Source organism: Panulirus ornatus, chromosome 1, assembly GCF_036320965.1.
Source record: "Panulirus ornatus isolate Po-2019 chromosome 1, ASM3632096v1, whole genome shotgun sequence".
Taxonomy (NCBI): domain Eukaryota; kingdom Metazoa; phylum Arthropoda; class Malacostraca; order Decapoda; family Palinuridae; genus Panulirus; species Panulirus ornatus.
Window position 1 is genome coordinate 78,743,510 of NC_092224.1, and position 18,541 is coordinate 78,762,050.

Here is an 18,541-nt window from a genome sequence, read left to right on the forward strand (position 1 = left end):
GAGCGTGAACGAATGGGGCCTTTGTTGTCTTTTCCTTGCGCTACCTCGCACACATGAGGGGGGAGGGGGTTGTTATTCCATGTGTGGTGAGGTGGCAATGGGAATAAATAAAGGCAGACTGTATGAATTATGTAAATGTGTAGATATGTATATGTCTGTGTGTGTATATATATGTATAAATTGAGATGTATAGGTATGTATATTTTGCGTGTGTGGACGTGTATGCATATACATGTGTATGTGGGTGGGTTGGGCCATTCTTTCGTCTGTTTCCTTGCGCTGCCTTGCTAACGCGGGAGACAGCGACAAAGCAAAATAAATGAAATAATTTATTTATTTATTTATATTGCTTTGTCGCTGTCTCCCGCAATATAAATATAAATATAAATAAATGAAATATATATATATATATATATATATATATATATATATATATATATATATATATATATATATATATATATATATATTTTTTTTTTTTTTTTTTTTTTTTATACTTTGTCGCTGTCTCCCGCGTTTGCGAGGTAGCGCAAGGAAACAGACGAAAGAAATGGCCCAACCCCCCCCCCCATACACATGTACATACACACGTCCACACACGCAAATATACATACCTACACAGCTTTCCATGGTTTACCCCAGACGCTTCACATGCCTTGCTTCAATCCACTGACAGCACGTCAACCCCTGTATACCACATGACTCCAATTCACTCTATTTCTTGCCCTCCTTTCACCCTCCTGCATGTTCAGGCCCCGATCACACAAAATCTTTTTCACTCCATCTTTCCACCTCCAATTTGGTCTCCCTCTTCTCCTCGTTCCCTCCACCTCCGACACATATATCCTCTTGGTCAATCTCTCCTCACTCATTCTCTCCATGTGCCCAAACCATTTCAAAACACCCTCTTCTGCTCTCTCAACCACGCTCTTTTTATTTCCACACATCTCTCTTACCCTTACGTTACTTACTCGATCAAACCACCTCACACCACACATTGTCCTCAAACATCTCATTTCCAGCACATCCATCCTCCTGCGCACATCTCTATCCATAGCCCACGCCTCGCAACCATACAACATTGTTGGAACCACTATTCCCTCAAACATACCCATTTTTGCTTTCCGAGATAATGTTCTCGACTTCCACACATTTTTCAAGGCTCCCAAAATTTTCGCCCCCTCCCCCACCCTATGATCCACTTCCGCTTCCATGGTTCCATCCGCTGACAGATCCACTCCCAGATATCTAAAACACTTCACTTCCTCCAGTTTTTCTCCATTCAAACTCACCTCCCAATTGACTTGACCCTCACCCCTACTGTACCTAATAACCTTGCTCTTATTCACATTTACTCTCAACTTTCTTCTTCCACACACTTTACCAAACTCAGTCACCAGCTATATATATGTATATATATATATATATATATATATATATATATATATATATATATATATATATATATATATTTTTTTTGCTTTGTCGCTGTATATATATATATATATATATATATATATATATATATCCTCTTGGTCAAGATTGACCAAGAGGATATATGTGTCGGAGGTGGAGGGAACAAGGAGAAGAGGGAGACCAAATTGGAGGTGGAAAGATGGAGTGAAAAAGATTTTGTGTGATCGGGGCCTGAACATGCAGGAGGGTGAAAGGAGGGCAAGGAATAGAGTGAATTGGAGCGATGTGGTATACCAGGGTTGACGTGCTGTCAGTGGATTGAATCAAGGCATGTGAAGCGTCTGGGGTAAACCATGGAAAGCTGTGTAGGTATGTATATTTGCGTGTGTGGGCGTATGTATATACATGTGTATGGGGGGGGGTTGGGCCATTTCTTTCGTCTGTTTCCTTGTGCTACCTCGCAAATGCGGGAGACAGCGACAAAGTATGATATAAATAAATATAAATATATATATATATATATATATATATATATATATATATATATATATATATTCTTTCTTTCACACTATTCGCCATTTCCCGCGTTAGCGAGGTAGTGTTAAGAACAGAGGACTGAGCCTTTGAGGAAATATCCTCACCTGGCCCCCTTCTCTGTTCTTTCTTTTGGAAAAAAAAAAAAAAAAAAAAAAAAAAAAAAAAAAAAAAAACGAGAGGGGAGGATTTCCAGCCCCCCCCGCTCCCTCCCTTTTTAGTCGCCTTCTACGACACGCAGGGAATACGTGGGAAGTATTCTTTCTCCCCTATCCCCAGGGATCATATATATAGATATATATATATATATATATATATATATATATATATATATATATAACATAGAGGGAATATCCAGTAAATTAATTCCATGGCGTGTTTAGCGAATATGGATTTTGGCTTGCTGGTGGTGCATGAGCAGCCGACGGCCATGAAATCCACCAACAGAGATACGGACATAACTAGCACACGGGGCCTCGGGGACTGAGGAGAAAGTATCACAGACAGGTTTACACAGAAATTAACACCTACACTCATATACAGTGAAGACAGCAAAAAATGTCTATCAAGTGTATGTTAGAAAAAATAGAAAAACAAAGAGGTTTAATATATATTAATATATATTATCCCTGGGGATAGGGGATTAAGAATACTTCCCACGTATTCCCTGCGTGTCGTAAAAGGCGACTAAAAGGGGAGGGAGCGGGGGGCTGGAAATCCTCCCCTCTCGTTTTTTTTTTTCATTTTTCAAAAGAAGGAACAGAGAGGGCCAGGTGAGGATATTCCAAAAAAGGCCCAGTCCTCTGTTCTTAACGCTACCTTGCTAACGCGGGAAATGGCTAATAGTTTAAAAAGAAAGAAAGAATATATATATATATATATATATATATATATATATATATATATATATATATATATATATATATATATATATTTATACTATTTGCCATTTCCCGCGTTAGAAGGTAGCATTAAGAACAGAGGACTGAGCCTTTGAGGGAATATCCTCACTTGGCTCCCTCCTCTGCTCCTTCATTAGGAAAATTAAAAACGAGAGGGGAGGATTTCCAGCCCCCCGCTCCCTTCCCTTTCAGTCGCCTTCTACGACATGCAGTGAATACATGGGAAGTATTCTTTCTCCCCTATCCCCAGGGATAATATATATATATATTAGAGTGGCAGATATAGGGTGTTTTGGTCGAGGTGGTGTGCAAAATGCGAGGGTTAGGGAAAATGATTTGGTAAACAGAGAAGAGGTAGTAAAAGCTTTGCGGAAGATGAAAGCCGGCAAGGCAGTAGGTTTGGATGGTATTGCAGTGGAATTTATTAAAAAAGGGGGTGACTGTATTGTTGACTGGTTGGTAAGGTTATTTAATGTATGTATGACTCATGGTGAGGTGCCTGAGGATTGGCGGAATGCGTGCATAGTGCCATTGTACAAAGGCAAAGGGGATAAGAGTGAGTGCTCAAATTACAGAGGTAAAAGTTTGTTGAGTATTCCTGGCAAATTGTATGGGAAGGTATTGATTGAGAGGGTGAAGGCATGTACAGAGCATCAGATTGGGGAAGAGCAGTGTGGTTTCAGAAGTGGTAGAGGATGTGTGGATCAGGTGTTTGCTTTGAAGAATGTATGTGAGAAATACTTAGAAAAGCAAATGGATTTGTATGTAGCATTTATGGATCTGGAGAAGGCATATCATAGAGTTGATAAAGATGCTCTGTGGAAGGCATTAAGAATATATGGTGTGGGAGGCAAGTTGTTAGAAGCAGTGAAAAGTTTTTATCGAGGATGTAAGGCATGTGTACGTGTAGGAAGAGAGGAAAGTGATTGGTTCTCAGTGAATGTAGGTTTGCGGCAGGGGTGTGTGATGTCTCCATGGTTGTTTAATTTGTTTATGGATGGGGTTGTTAGGGAGGTGAATGCAAGAGTTTTGGAAAGAGGGGCAAGGATGAAGTCTGTTGGGGATGAGAGAGCTTGGGAAGTGAGTCAGTTGTTGTTCGCTGATGATACAGCGCTGGTGGCTGATTCATGTGTGAAACTGCAGAAGCTGGTGACTGAGTTTGGTAAAGTGTGTGAAAGAAGAAAGTTAAGAGTAAATGTGAATAAGAGCAAGGTTATTAGGTACAGTAGGGTTGAGGGTCAAGTCAATTGGGAGGTGAGTTTGAATGGAGAAAAACTGGAGGAAGTGAAGTGTTTTAGATATCTGGGAGTGGATCTGGCAGCGGATGGAAACATGGAAGCGGAAGTGGATCATAGGGTGGGGGAGGGGGCGAAAATTCTGGGAGCCTTGAAGAATGTGTGGAAGTCGAGAACATTATCTCGGAAAGCAAAAATGGGTATGTTTGAAGGAATAGTGGTTCCAACAATGTTGTATGGTTGCGAGGCGTGGACTATGGATAGAGTTGTGTGCAGGAGGATGGCTGTGCTGGAAATGAGATGTTTGAGGACAATGTGTGGTGTGAGGTGGTTTGATCGAGTAAGTAACGTAAGGGTAAGAGAGATGTGTGGAAATAAAAAGAGCGTGGTTGAGAGAGCAGAAGAGGGTGTTTTGAAATGGTTTGGTCACATGGAGAGAATGAGTGAGGAAAGATTGACCAAGAGGATATATGTGTCGGAGGTGGAGGGAACGAGGAGAAGAGGGAGACCAAATTGGAGGTGGAAAGATGGAGTGAAAAAGATTTTGTGTGATCGGGGCCTGAACATGCAGGAGGGTGAAAGGAGGGCAAGGAATAGAGTGAATTGGAGCGATGTGGTATACCGGGGTTGACGTGCTGTCAGTGGATTGAATCAAGGCATGTGAAGTGTCTGGGGTAAACCATGGAAAGCTGTGTAGGTATGTATATTTGCGTGTGTGGACGTATGTATATACATGTGTATGGGGGTGGGTTGGGCCATTTCTTTCGTCTGTTTCCTTGCGCTACCTCAGAAACGCGGGAGACAGCGACAAAGCAAAAAAAAAAAAAAAGAAAAAAAAATTATATATATATATATATATATATATATATTATTATACTTTGTCGCTGTCACCCGCGTTAGCAAGGTAGCGCAAGGAAACAGACGAAGGAAACATGACACCCACTCCTCACACAATAAAAATCATCAAAAAGCAATAGACAAACTAAATGCCCACAGGACACTTACTGGTATCAAAACTGGACCCATGGCTCATCTGCATGGTCATCATCTATATCAAGAAGAAATAGCAAAGATCTTTAGATTAGTCACAATATACCTTATGCCGAATGCTGTTGGGTTTGGTAATGTGTTTCTTCATCATGTCTGTGTCTATGAAGCCCTCTTCACCTTCCCAGTTCTCAGGAGCCTCTCCCAATGTGTATACAAGTCTCAGTCGCTTATCCTTGGCTGTTGACAAACCAAAAAGATTATTTAACATATACCATATAAATGAAAATATTAGGGCATACCAACTGGTGAATGCTATTATTATAAGAGGAAGTAGTGAATGAAACTAAAAATTCATGGAAGGGACTTGTGTTTCATACTCCTAATTCTCTTGACTTACCTGCATACTGATCAAGTTCTTCACGATAGAGGATCTCAGAATAACTTTCTGAATAATAAAGGAGTTTAATCTTGGTTTTGTCATCAGGGTTATTCATGATGTAGCGAATGAGCTGCATGCCTGGGGTGATACCACTCCCAGATGCCAACAGTGTCAGCTCATCCAGCTGGTTAGGTTCATATTCAAATCCTCCACATGGGCCTTGAAATTCAACTTTGTCACCTAAGGAGTGGGAATTTTGGTTTAAGGTGCATACTCCGGACATGGAAACGTAATGGAAAGAATTTCTTAAGCCTAACCACAAACAGAGGGTATAAGAGCATTTTGGTGCCCCTATCTAAAGTGAATTAGGAGCAAATAGAAAATCTTTCAATTATACATTTTATATCATGTATATTGTACATCAAATCATACAATGTGGCAGTGTCTGTTGCTATTAATGACTCCAAATGAAGAGTTCAAAGTTATTATACAGTGTAAACAAAGGTTCAACACATTGATGCCCCCTGCCAGATGCAGCCACATACTGCTAAATGGTGTTTTAACCCTTTTGATCTTATGGGCATGTATGCACTGTTATGTAGCAGGGTGCAATGAGCATCAATCTGCAAGTTTATTTTTCCACCAAAAGTTGAATTTTGCATGCACTGCAGGCAATGTTCGCTGGCCATCAATGGCATCCCAAACAAAAGATGAGTCAATGCAGCTACCTGGAGGTCTCAGTAGCACCTAGTCACCATGACAGATGTTGTGAGCATTATCTAGGGACTCATCGAGTCTGTGATACCCACTCATGTAACAGCCATGTCACCTTTGCATGTGACTGGCCAAGCAAGCAGTGTATTTTTCCAGGACAATTAATAGCTAACCCTTAATTCATAATAAAAGACAAAACTTAGATTTTAATATACTGTCCACACCCAAATGTATACACGAAAAAGTTATAAATATTTACGTTTAAGTAACGCATACATAAGACTAGCTAGTATGGTGCATGATGTACTGCCATAATTCTGTAGAATTGTTTTTATGATTTTTTCAAATTTTCATAAACAGGAAGAAAATGACTGCTGCTTTAGTGTACTTGGGGAGGTCAATAAAATCACTTGCACACAAAAGGGGTTAATGTAATACAGGTAGGCCTTGTATGTATTGCTCAATATAACGATGATGTTTTGCCCTTATATGCTTGGTGTCCTCCAAATTTTCAATCATACAAAAGGAAAAAAAAATAAGGTACACACATTTAAGTGAGAAAACATGGCTATGGTATGAGAGCAAAAGTTGATATGCAAATTTCCAAGGAAGTGGTATGGAAATGGTAAATGTGGATTTCTGAGGATAAGCATCATCAAAATTTTGTTTTCCATGGTACAATGAAAGAAAGATATGTAATAGTAAGGGTTATGCATAAAAAAGTGAGCTAAAATACCTGATCTGGCCATGGATGATATGTTGACTCCCTGGGTGAAGTGTGTTATTAGCTTATGTTCTGAGGCATCCCTGAGTTGTCACATGTACTGCCCACATTGGGATCAAAGGAAGGCAATTTCTAACAACATAAATGTCTTACTACTGGAAGGTCTAACGACATAAATGTCTTACTATTGGAAGGTAGTTTAAAAAAAGCTCATGAGAATCAGCACTACATTTACAACTTTTAGCACTCCTAGCACAGTCAGCTGTGTGCTTATTCTGGATTTTAAGGGCTAGGAAACAAATCTGCTCTGTTATACAATGTTATATTTTGAGTTGCTGAAGTCATGAAGTTGTGACATGACTTTGGAATCAGACTCCAAATGTACTACTTTGTGTCATACTGGTTGCACTCCACACCAGACCTCTTCAAGTCAACTTATGTTGCCACTGTGTCTGTTTAAAGTACATTCTCAGCTACATTCATATCATGATTTTCAGCTGTAGTCACCAAAACATGAGTCAAAAGTGCTCAACAAGTGAAAGTGACAAGTGAGCCCTGTACATAAGATGTGCATTGAAGTAAAAGGGTAGGCGATGGAGTTAGGTGGACAAAGGGCAGGACTGTCTGCAGATGGAGGTGTACATAAACTTCTGTTTACACTTAATGGTGTCATATTCTGCTTACTTTCTTTAATCATGTCTGCATTACTACATATTAAATTTTTTTTACAGTTATGGGAACCAAGCCAGGTGCTCTACCAATGTCCAATGGTTGTTCATCAGCATCTCAATAGCTCTAAACCTTTAATTTCACCTCAAGTATAATTCTTTTTCTTGATTCTTTTACTTAAGTTGAGTGTCCCAGATCCAAAACATTCAGAACCAAGAAGTGTTTGAAATGTTGACAATTTTGGATATTCAGTGCACCCCCTTGAGAACTCTATGTAATAAACTGTATCAATTGCTTTTAGTATCCTGTACTACAAATTGCAATAACTATTTACTTTGCAAATGAACCCATTTTGTTATTCTCCTGCACTTACAATGTCATTATCTTCCTTTGACACTAATTATATCAATTATAATTTCACTTGGACCAATATCCATGAAAGAGTCTTGGTATTATCCACGACCTCTTTCTAACAGCTCCTGCAGCCTCAGGCCATGCTGTTTACAATGGGTACCAATGAATTGTAGCTCCTTTGGAGTAAGTTCTTTGACAAAACTGTACACCCAATGACACAGCCTCACCAAAGGTGACTTTTCATTCATGGTGTAACCTCTTGCAGATGGAGCCCAGAAACACCTTTTTATACACTCTATTCCTTTTCTTTCATCCACTGATGGTGATCCAGCTTTGCTGAAGGAGACTTCTCACTTCTGGGGGTAACCAGTTTACAATAATGAATACACCTCTTTAAAAGAGCCAACAAGTAACAACAGTAGGCAGAAAGCATTTAAAAAGGAAATAACTTCAGAGGTCACGTTAGATATCTTGTAATGTTCATGCTCACAATACAGAATAATCATTAACATGGTATTCAAGTGCATTCTATATCTTACGTTCCTTTTGGAATAATGCGGGCTTGTAGCTATGTATCTCTCTCCACAGCTCATGCATCAATAAATGAATCTCTAAGCTGCTGTTTTTAACAATAACTCTTACCACCCTCACATTAGGAAAAGTTCCCTAGCAATGAGAATGTTAGCTGTGGGGTACGAGGCGTTTGGCAAAGTGAATAACATCAGTGTTACGTCCCACTTTGAGGCAAATTTATTTTACTTCATAAGGCAGCATTTGAAGCTCTCTTAATGTAGGGTTCATATGGTAACCCTATAGGTGTCCCTTGATTGATCATATGTACAATCAAAGGCTAGGTTCATATAATGACAGTACAAAAGCTGAGTAGCATTTAGGGTCATTTCAGTAGCATCTGATTTACCTACTGGTAACTCTATCTCTATATGGGAGCTGACTTTTTTTCCTATCTTAGAAGGGGAGGCTATAATTGTCGCCATATCGGATTTTCACTTTTAGAAACTCTTGCATTAATTTCGGTGATTAGGTAATGAAATCTGAACCTTACGGACCTCAGATTTGTGTCTTCCTAAGGATATTCTGGGGACCTTAAGTGAAAAACCACAGGATGTGATGGGCGTACCCTCAGAGACATAAAGTACTCTTTTGATAGCTCTACATTCATACCCAACATGGGTTGGTGAGAGGACTAGAGATAAGAAAGGAGTAGCACTACTAAAGTAGTTACGGGAGTATGTGATAGAGTGTAAGAAAGTAAATTCTGGACTGATGTGGTTAAAACTGAAAATGGATGGAGAGAGATGGGAGATTACTGGAGCTTATGCACCTGGTGATGAGAAGAGAGATCATGAGAGGCAAGTGTTTTGGGAGCAGCTGAGTGAGTGTGTCAGCAACTTTGATGCACAAAACCAGCTTTTAGAGATGGGTGATTTAAATGTGAAGGTGAGTAATGTGGCAGTGAGGGTAAAATTGGTGTACATGGGGTATTCTGTGTTGTGAATGGAGATGGTGAATAGCTGTAGATTTGTGTGCTGAAAAAAGACTGGTGATTGGGAATACCTGGGAAGAGAGTCAGTTGTTGTTCGCTGATGATACAGCGCTGGTGGCTGATTTGGGTGAGACAATGCAGAAGCTGGTGACTGAGTTTGGAAAAGTGTGTGAAAGAAGAAAGCTGAGAGTAAATATGAATAAAAGCAAAGTTATTAGGTTCAGTAGGGTTGAGGGAAGATTGAATGGAGAAAAAATGGAGTGGTTTTAGCAGTGGATAGAACCATGGAAGCGGAAGTGAGTTACAGGATGGGGGAGGGGGTGTTGAAGAATGTGTAGAAGGCCAGATCATTATCTTGGAGAGCAAAAATGGGTATGTTTGAAGGAATAGCGGTTCCAACAATGTAATATGGTTGCGATTCTAACAATGTTATAAGGTTGCAAGGTGTGGGCTATAGATAGGGTTGTGTGGTGGAGGGTGGATGTGTTGGAAATGAGATGTTTGAAGACAATATGTGGTGTGAGGTGGTTTGATCGAGTAAGAAATGAAAGGGTAATAGAGATGTGTGGTAATAAAAAGAGTGTAGTTGAGAGAGCAGAAGAGGGTGTATTGAAATGATTTGGTCATATGGAGAGAATAAGTGAAGTAAGATTGACAAAGAGGGTATGTGTGTCAGAGATGAAGGGAACGAGGAGAAGTGGGAGACCAAATTGGAGGTGGAAGGATGGAGTGAAAAAGATTTTGAGAAATTGGGGCCTGAACATACACGAGTGAAAGGCGTGCAAGGAATAGAGTGAATTGGAACGATGTGGTATACTGGGGTTGATGTGCTGTCAATGGATTGAACCAGAGCATGAGAAGCATCCGGGGTAAACCATGGAAAGTTTTGTGGGGCCTAGATGTGGAAAGGGAGCTGTGGTTTCGGTGCATTACACATGACAGCTAGAGACTGAGTGTGAACGAATGTGGCCTTTGTTGTCTTTTCCTAGCGCTACCTCATGCGTGCAGGGGGAGGGGGTGCCATTTCATGAGTGGCGGGGTGGTGACAGGAGTGGATGAAGGCAGCAAGTATGAGTATGTACATGTGTATATATGTATATGTCTGTGTATGTATATGTATGTATACATTGAAATGTATAGGCATGTATATGTGCGTGTGCAGGCGTGTATGTATATGCATATGTATGTGGGTGGGTTGCTCTATTCTTTCGTTTGTTTCCTTGCGCTACCTTGCTAACGCGGGAGACAGCGACAAAGTATAATAAAATAAAAAAGAGATTTACATAAGTATACGCATGTGAGTAGGAGAGATGGTCAAAGGGTATTATTAGATTACGTCTTAATTGATAGGCATGTAAAAGAGAGACTTTTGGATGTAAATTTGCTGAGAGGGGCAGCCGGAGGGATGTCTGACCACCATCCTAAGGAGGCGAAGGTGAAGATTTGTAGAGGTTTTCAAAAAAGAAGAGAGAATGTTGGAGAGAAGAGAGTGGTGATAGTAAATGAGCTTAGAAAGGAGACTTGTGTGAGGAAGTACCAGGAGAGACTGAGTGTAGAATGGCAAAAGGTGAGAGCAAATGACGTGAGGGGAGTGGGTGAGAAATGGAATGTATTTAGAGAAGCAGTGATAGCATGTGCAAAAGATGCATGTGGCATGAGAAAGGTGGGAGGTGGGAAGATTAGGAGTAGTGACAGGTGGGATAAAGAAGTAAAGTTGTTAGTGAAAGATAAAAGAGAGGTATTTGGACATTACTTACAAGGAAGGAGTGCAAAAGACTGGGAGATGTATAAAAGAAAGCCGCAAGAGATCAAGAGAAAGGTGCAAGGGTTGAAAAAGAGGGCAAATGAGAGTTGGGGTGAGAGAGTATCATTAAACTTCAGGGAGGATAAAAAGATGTTTTGGAAGGAGGTAAATAATATGCGTTAAGACAAGAGAACAAATGAGAACATTGGTGAAGGAGGCAAGTGGGGAACTAATAACAGGCAGTGACGAGGTGAGAGGGAGATGGAGTGAGTATTTTGAAGGTGTGTTGAATGTGTTTGATGACAGAGTGGCAGATATAGGGTGTTTTGGTTGGGGTGGTACGCAGAGTGAGAGGGTCAGGGAGAATGGTTTGGTTAAAAGAGAAGTGAGTCAAAGCTTTCCAGATGATGAAATTCGGCAAGGCGACGGGTTTGGATGGTATTGTAGTAGAATTTATCAAGAAAGGTGGTGACTGTGTTACTGACTGGTTGGTAAGGGTATTCTACGTATGTATGGATCATGGTGAGGTACCTGAGGATTGGCAGAATGCATGCATAGTGCCATTGTACAAAGGAAAAGGGGATAAGGTGAGTGTTCAAACTACAGAGGCATAAGTTTGTTGAGTATTCCTCGGAAATCATATGGGAAGGTATTGATTAAGAGGGTGAAGGCATGTACAGAGCATCAAATTGCAAAGGAGCAAAGTGGTTTCAGAAGTGGGAGAGGATGTATGGATCAGATGTTTGCTTTGAAGAGTGTGTGTGAGAAATACTTACAAAAACAGATGGATCTGTATGTAGCATTTATGGATCTGGAGGGGGCATATGATAGGGTTGATAGAGATGCTTTGTGGAAGGTCTTAAGAATATATGTTGTGGGAGGTAAGTTGCTAAAAGCAGACAAAAATTTTTATCAAAGATTTAAGGGATGTGTACAAGCAGGAAGAGAGGAGAGTGATTGGTTCCCAGTGAATGTCAGTCAGTGGCAGGGGTGTGTGATGTCCTCATGGTTGTTTAATTTGTTTACGGATGGGGTATGGTTAGGGAGGAAAATGCAAGAGTTTTGGAGAGAGGGGTGAGTACATTGGGGATGAGATAGCCTGGGAAGTGAGTCAGTTGTTGTTTGCCAATGATCCAGCTGTAGTGGCTGATTCAAGGAAGTAACTGCAGAAGTTGGAGACTGAGTTTGAAAATGTGTATGATAGGAGAAAGTTGAGAGTAAATGTGAATAAGAGCAAGGTTATTAGGTTCAATAGGGTTGAGGGACAAGTTAACTGGGATGTAAGTTTGAATGGAGAAAAATTGGAGGAAGTGAAGGGTTTTACATATCAGGGAGTGGATTTAGCAGCAAATGGAAGCAGAAGTGAGTCACTGGGTGCGGGAGGGGCGAAGGTTCTGGGAGCGATGAAGAATGTGTGGAAGTAGAGAATGTTATCTCGGTGGGCAAAAATGGGTATGTTTGAAGGAATAGTAGTTCCAACAATACTATATGGTTGTGAGGCATGGACTATAGATAGGGTTGTACGGAGTAGCGTGGATGTGTTGGAAATGAAATGTTCAAGGATATTATGTGGTGTGAAGTGGTTTGATCGAATAAATAATGAAAGGGTAAGAGAGATGTGTGGTAATAAAAAGTGTGTGGTTGAGAGATCAGAAGAGGTTGTGTTGAAATGGTTTTAACATATGGAGAAAATGAGAGGAAAGACTGACAAAGTAGATATATGTGTCAGAGGTGGAGGGAACAAGAAATGGGAGACCAAATTGGAGGTGGAAGGATGGAGTGAAAAAAATTTTGAGTGACTGGGGCCTGAACATACAGGAGGGCGAGAGCTGTGCAAGGAATAGAGTAAACTGGAACGATGTGGTATAGCGGGGTCAAAGTGGCTGTCAATGGATTGAACCTGGGCATGTGAAACATCTGGGGTAAACCAAGGAAAGGTCTGTGGGTCTTGGATGTGGATAGGAAGCTGTGGTTTTGGTGCACTGCACATGACAGTTAAAGACCGAGTGTGAATGAATGTGGCTTTTTTTGTCTATTTTCCTGACACTACCTTGCTGAAGCAAGGGGTAGTGATGCTGTTTCCTGTGGGGCAGGGTAGTGCCAGGAATGGATGAAGGAAAACAAGTAACAATATGTAAATGTCTGTGTATGTGTATGTATATGTGTATATGTTGATATGTATATGTATGTATATGTGCATCAATGGGCGTTTATGTATATACATGTGTATATGAGTGGACAGTAGGTTTGAATGGAGAAAAACTGGAGGAAATGAAGTGTTTTAGATATCTGGGAGTGGATTTGGCAGTGGATGGAACCATGGAAGTGGAAGTGAGTCACAGGGTGGGGGAGGGGGCGAAAGTTCTGGGAGCATTGAAAAATGTGTGGAAGGCGAGAACATTATCTCGGAAAGCAAAAATGGGTATGTTTGAAGGAATAGTGGCACCAACAATGTTATATGGTTGCGAGGCGTAAGCTATAGATAGAGTTGTGCGGAGGAGGGTGGATGTGTTGGAAATGAGATGTTTGAGGGCAATATGAAGTGGTTTGATTGAGTAAGTAATGAAAGGGTAAGAGAGATGCGTGGTAATAAAAAGAGTGTGTTTGAGAGAGCAGAAGAGGGTGTTTTGAAATGGTTTGGTCACATGGAGAGAATGAGTGAGGAAAGATTGACAAAGAGGTGGAGGGAATGAGGAGAAGTGGGCGACCAAAGAGGAGGTGGTAGGATGGGGTGATAAAGATTTTGAGCGATTGGGGCCTGAACATGCAGAAGGGTGAAAGGCGTGCAAGGAATAGAGTGAACTGGAACGATGTGGTACACTGGGGTCAATGTCCTGTCAACGAACTGAACCAGGGCATGTGAAGTGTCTGGGGTAAACCATGGAGAGTTTTGTGGGGCTTGGATATGGAAAGGGAGCTGTGGTTTTGGTGCATTATACATGACAGCTAAAGACTGAGTGTGAACGAATGTGGCGTTTGTTGTCTTTTCCTAGCGCTACCTCGCATGCATGCGGGGGGAGGGGGTTGTCATGTGTGGTGGGGTGACGACAGGAATGAATAAAGGCAGCAAGTATGAATTATGTACATGTGTATATATGTATATGTCTATGTATGTATATATATATATGTATACGTTGAAATGTATAGGTATGTATATGTGCGTGTGTGGACGTGTATGTGTATACACGTGTATGTGGGTGGGTTGGGCCATTCTTTCGTCTGTTTCCTTGCGCTACTTCACTAACACAGGAGACAGCAACAAAGTATAATAAATGAGTGGACGGGACATTGTTCGTCTGTTTCCTGGCGCTACCTCCCTGAAGCGAGCAAGTGTAATATATATATAATAAATATACGTTATTCATCATTCATTGCAAATTACTTATTGAAATAATCATAATCCCTCTTTTGGAATGAAAGAAAAAGAGAGAAAAGCCCTGGTATATTCATATCCTACTATCTATCTATCTATATTTCTGATGCCTGTTCCTTCTGGGAACTCCCATCAAGGGGTGGCTATGACAAGAGTCTCCACTTATCCCTGTCCTTACAAGCCTCCCTCACATACACCATTCCACTCATTCTTCCTCTGTTTCTATCACTCCAGTATTCCTCCATCCTATTTGCCCATGTCACAGGTGATCTTCCACTCACACCAACCCCTTTAACTTTACACTCTCCTTGTAAACTCCCAGTCTTGCATTCTTTCCACATGCCCAAATCACCTCAATGTATTACATTTCATCCATTCTACCATTCCACAATTCACACTCCCTTTGCATTCCTTGCTATACCACATCTCTCATACACCCTTTCATTTCTTGTTCATTCCATCTAGTCACACCATAAGCTCTTCTCAAATAGCTCATTTCCACAGACTGGGTTCTTGACCTCTGCGCCTCATTCCACGTCCATGTTTCAATTGCACAGGTCAGGGTTGGGAAGACTACCCTGTCCCTTAATCATCCCTTCACTTCCATACTTACACCTCTACCCTTCATTGATCTATTAAGGGACCCAATGACTCTTCTACCCTGTAATGCTCTCTCCCTTATCTCTCCTGCCATATCACCACACTTACCCAAGACAGTTCCCAGATGCTTAAATTCCCTCACTTCCAGTCTTTTACCCCCATATCCACAGCATAATATAGTACACTTTTTCTTTCACTCTATATGGTTTTACAATTTCTATACTTTCACTACATTTCCTTTCAAACACTACTTCTTCACTTTTACTTGTATTTACCTTCAATCTCCTCCACTTACACTTACAACCTTCTGCAACTCTTAATTCTCTGCAAACAACACATTCTCTGCAAACAACACAGTATCATCTGCAAACACCCCTTTTCCCTAGTTTTGCTTTCATCTCTCTCATCACTCCATCCATATATATATATATACATTAAAAGCCACGGTGACATCACACAGCCCTGCCTCACACCTACACGTATCCCAAAACTTTCACTCAGCTCTCCATTCACTTTTACACTTGCATCTGCTCCTCTTTAGATGGCTTTTACACCATCCAACAGTTTTCCCCTATGCCATGTGTCCTTAACACATCCCACAAAGCATTCCACTTGACTCTGTCATATGCTTTCTCCAGATCCACAAAAGCTGCATTCAACTTCATACCTTTCACTAAATGCTTTTCCACTTTCATCTTTACTACAAAAATCTGATCCACATATCCCCTACCTTTCCTAAAACCCCTTGCTCTTCACTTATTCTGCATTCAGTCACTTCCATCACTCTGTCATTTAATATTTGTGCATACACTTTTCCTGGTATACTTAAGACTTATATTCCCTATAATTGCTACATGCATCCTTTGTGCCTTTTTCTTTTAATAAAGGAACAATAATAATTTTCACCCAATCCTCAGGCACAACCTTCTGTTTCCATGCTAAATTACATATAAGATGCATCCACTCTATCACACATTTTCCTCCATACTTCAGCATTTCAGCCATAATCCCAACCACTCCAGGTGCTTTTCCTACCTTCAGCCTCGTTATTGCCCTTCTTACTTCCCTCTTTGCTATAGGCCTCTGCAATCTTATCCTCTTCCCTTCCTCCTCTATACCCATGCATGTGACATCTGCTGTTGTCCCTTCTCCCACATTTATCAGTTCTTCAAAATACTCTTTCCATCTTCCTTTCACTTTCTCCTTTTGATTCAGCAGTTCCCCTTCCTTACTTTTCACATCAACATTTCCACTCTTACATCCACCTCTTTCCTGTTTCCACCTCCTTCCAGTATAGTTTCTTATTATCACAAAACTTTTCACATAACCTTCCAAGATCATCATCTACTCTTTCTTTACTTTTCTCTATCAGCTTCTTAACAATCCATTTGCATATTTTGTATTATTTCCTCCTCCTTTGCTGAACTTGCACTGGTACATGCGCCTTTTTCTTATCTTCCACTGAATTTCTAATCTCTTCTGTCCATCAAGCATTACCCTTTTTATTTTTGTGTGTCGCTACCTTGTATCCAACTACTGATTCTACAACCTTTACTAGCATTTCTCTAAACATTTTAGACACCTCTTTCACATATGACTGCACCCCTACATTCATTACACTTCCATTTAAGCTTTCAGTTACCTTTCTTTCATATTCCTCCCTGTATTTTTCCTGATTCATCTTCTTGCTTGCCAACACTAGTACATTCCTACTGAGCAATCTACCATATGCCTTTTTCCTCATATTCCACAGCATTTCTAATCTCTTCTGTCCACCATGCACTGCCCTTTTTATTTCTGTATCTTGCTACCTTGTATCCAACTACCGATTCTACAACCTTTATAAGCATTTCTCTATACATTTTAAACACCTCATTCACACAACTACATCCCTACATTCACTGCACTTCCATTTAAGTTTTCAGTTACCTTCCTTTCATACTCCTCCCTGTATTTTTCTTGATTCATCTTCTTGCTTGCCAACACTTTTACCTCTTCATTCTTCCTTACACCATACCTCCACCTCTCCCTGATCACCGTCTAAACAAAAACCGCAAAATGCTCCAAGTCTCCAAAGAATCCTCTCATGACTCTATCATCCAGCACAGCCTTTCTCAATCTTTCATCCACTGCCACTTAGTCAATCAAAGCCTTTTGCTCTTCTCTTCCATCATTCCTCATCCACGTACATCTGTGGATCATCTTGTTCTGAGAAAAGGTGTTTGCAAGTAATAAACCCCTCTCAGCAAAATTATCCACAAGATAGCTTCCATTCTCATTTACCAACTATCTCACCAATTCCATCACATCCCACTTTTGCATTCATATCACCCAATATGATCATGTTTCTCTCATTCTCAAAACCATTTAAACAGTCATTCATATTCCTCCAGAAAAGCCTCATTTCATCTTTACCTCATAAAGTCTTCATATTCACAGGTGCATATATACATACCAATGAATATTTCACAGTCCCAGTCTTTCCATTCACTCACACTATTCTTGATCCATTCCATCCATATTCTGTAACACCCTCTTGGTGGTAGCAGTATAGCACATCCTTCTTTTCTTCTTCTCCGATATTTTTCATTCATTCCTGTCCATACCACACCTCCTTCCATGCCCTTCCATAACCTGCATTCATCATTTTCACTTCACACACCCTGCCCAAGAATATGGTTTTCCTAATCCCCAGCACATCTATGCTACAACTTTTAAACCTCTCCACAATTTCCCTCCTTTTATTCTCCTCAGTCAGCCCATTCACATTTAACATCATCACCCTCAATCACTCATTCCTTTCCATCCTTGGCATAACTGGTAGACTAAAGTGCCGCTTCTTAGCCTCTTGTGCCTCACCCTTAACAGGTCACTGACAGCAGGCAGCTTCAGCTCTGTGTTTCCAAAATTATCAAAACTAAAAGTAACCGTACACCTCAGAAGTTTGTCCAAACCTAAAATCATTGCCTTGATGTAACTGGGCAACACTTTCCCCTTCAGTTCCACTCCAAAGGGGTGTACTAATGAGATCACCACGAGAAGATGGGGTGAGACCCCTTGAGGTGCTGAAACTCTAATACTTTTCCAAATTCCCAGCTTCTTTACTTTCCACAGTAGCAGCACCTCCTATCTCACTGGTTATGATACTCCCACTGCACAAAGCAGACAGTGGGACACTGTCTATAAATATAAGGGAGTCTTTATACTTCATAATCTGCACTTCACTTCAGAATGTACCTATTTTCTCTTGCAAAGGTGTAGGTTAACGGGTACTGAGGTTAAGTTGAGGAAAAAGACTGAGTCATCATGAGAAACAGATCAGAAGAGGCTTTTAACACCAGAAAGATTAAATCATAATAATCTCGTACCATACTTCTATCTTTTACATCAAAATATAATAAAT

At 40.6% G+C, this 18,541-nt stretch overlaps 2 protein-coding genes across 6 annotated transcripts in view; one reads left to right on the forward strand and one right to left on the reverse strand.

The window, feature by feature from the left end:
- LOC139750028 (short coiled-coil protein homolog) overlaps nucleotides 1–18,541 on the forward strand; it is a 160,151-nt gene that overhangs the window by 105,707 nt on the left and 35,903 nt on the right. The window contains exon 8 of one of the 4 annotated variants that reach the window (XR_011713074.1): nucleotides 7,626–8,643. The exons of 2 other annotated variants lie outside the window; for them this stretch is intronic. The gene's annotated coding sequence lies outside the window, so the exon portion shown is untranslated. Of the gene's footprint in view, nucleotides 1–7,625; nucleotides 8,644–18,541 lie in introns of those variants that run through there. One more of the 4 variants, XM_071664434.1, reaches the window with a different exon arrangement.
- The window catches only part of LOC139750002 (uncharacterized), a 402,403-nt gene that overhangs the window by 5,742 nt on the left and 378,120 nt on the right, over nucleotides 1–18,541 (reverse strand). For both annotated transcript variants that reach the window (XM_071664370.1, XM_071664369.1), the window contains 2 exons: nucleotides 5,475–5,696; nucleotides 5,184–5,314 (listed from right to left, as the gene is read on the reverse strand). In XM_071664370.1, the coding sequence (XP_071520471.1) occupies nucleotides 5,184–5,314; nucleotides 5,475–5,696 (353 nt within the window). The remainder of the gene's footprint in view (nucleotides 1–5,183; nucleotides 5,315–5,474; nucleotides 5,697–18,541) is intronic.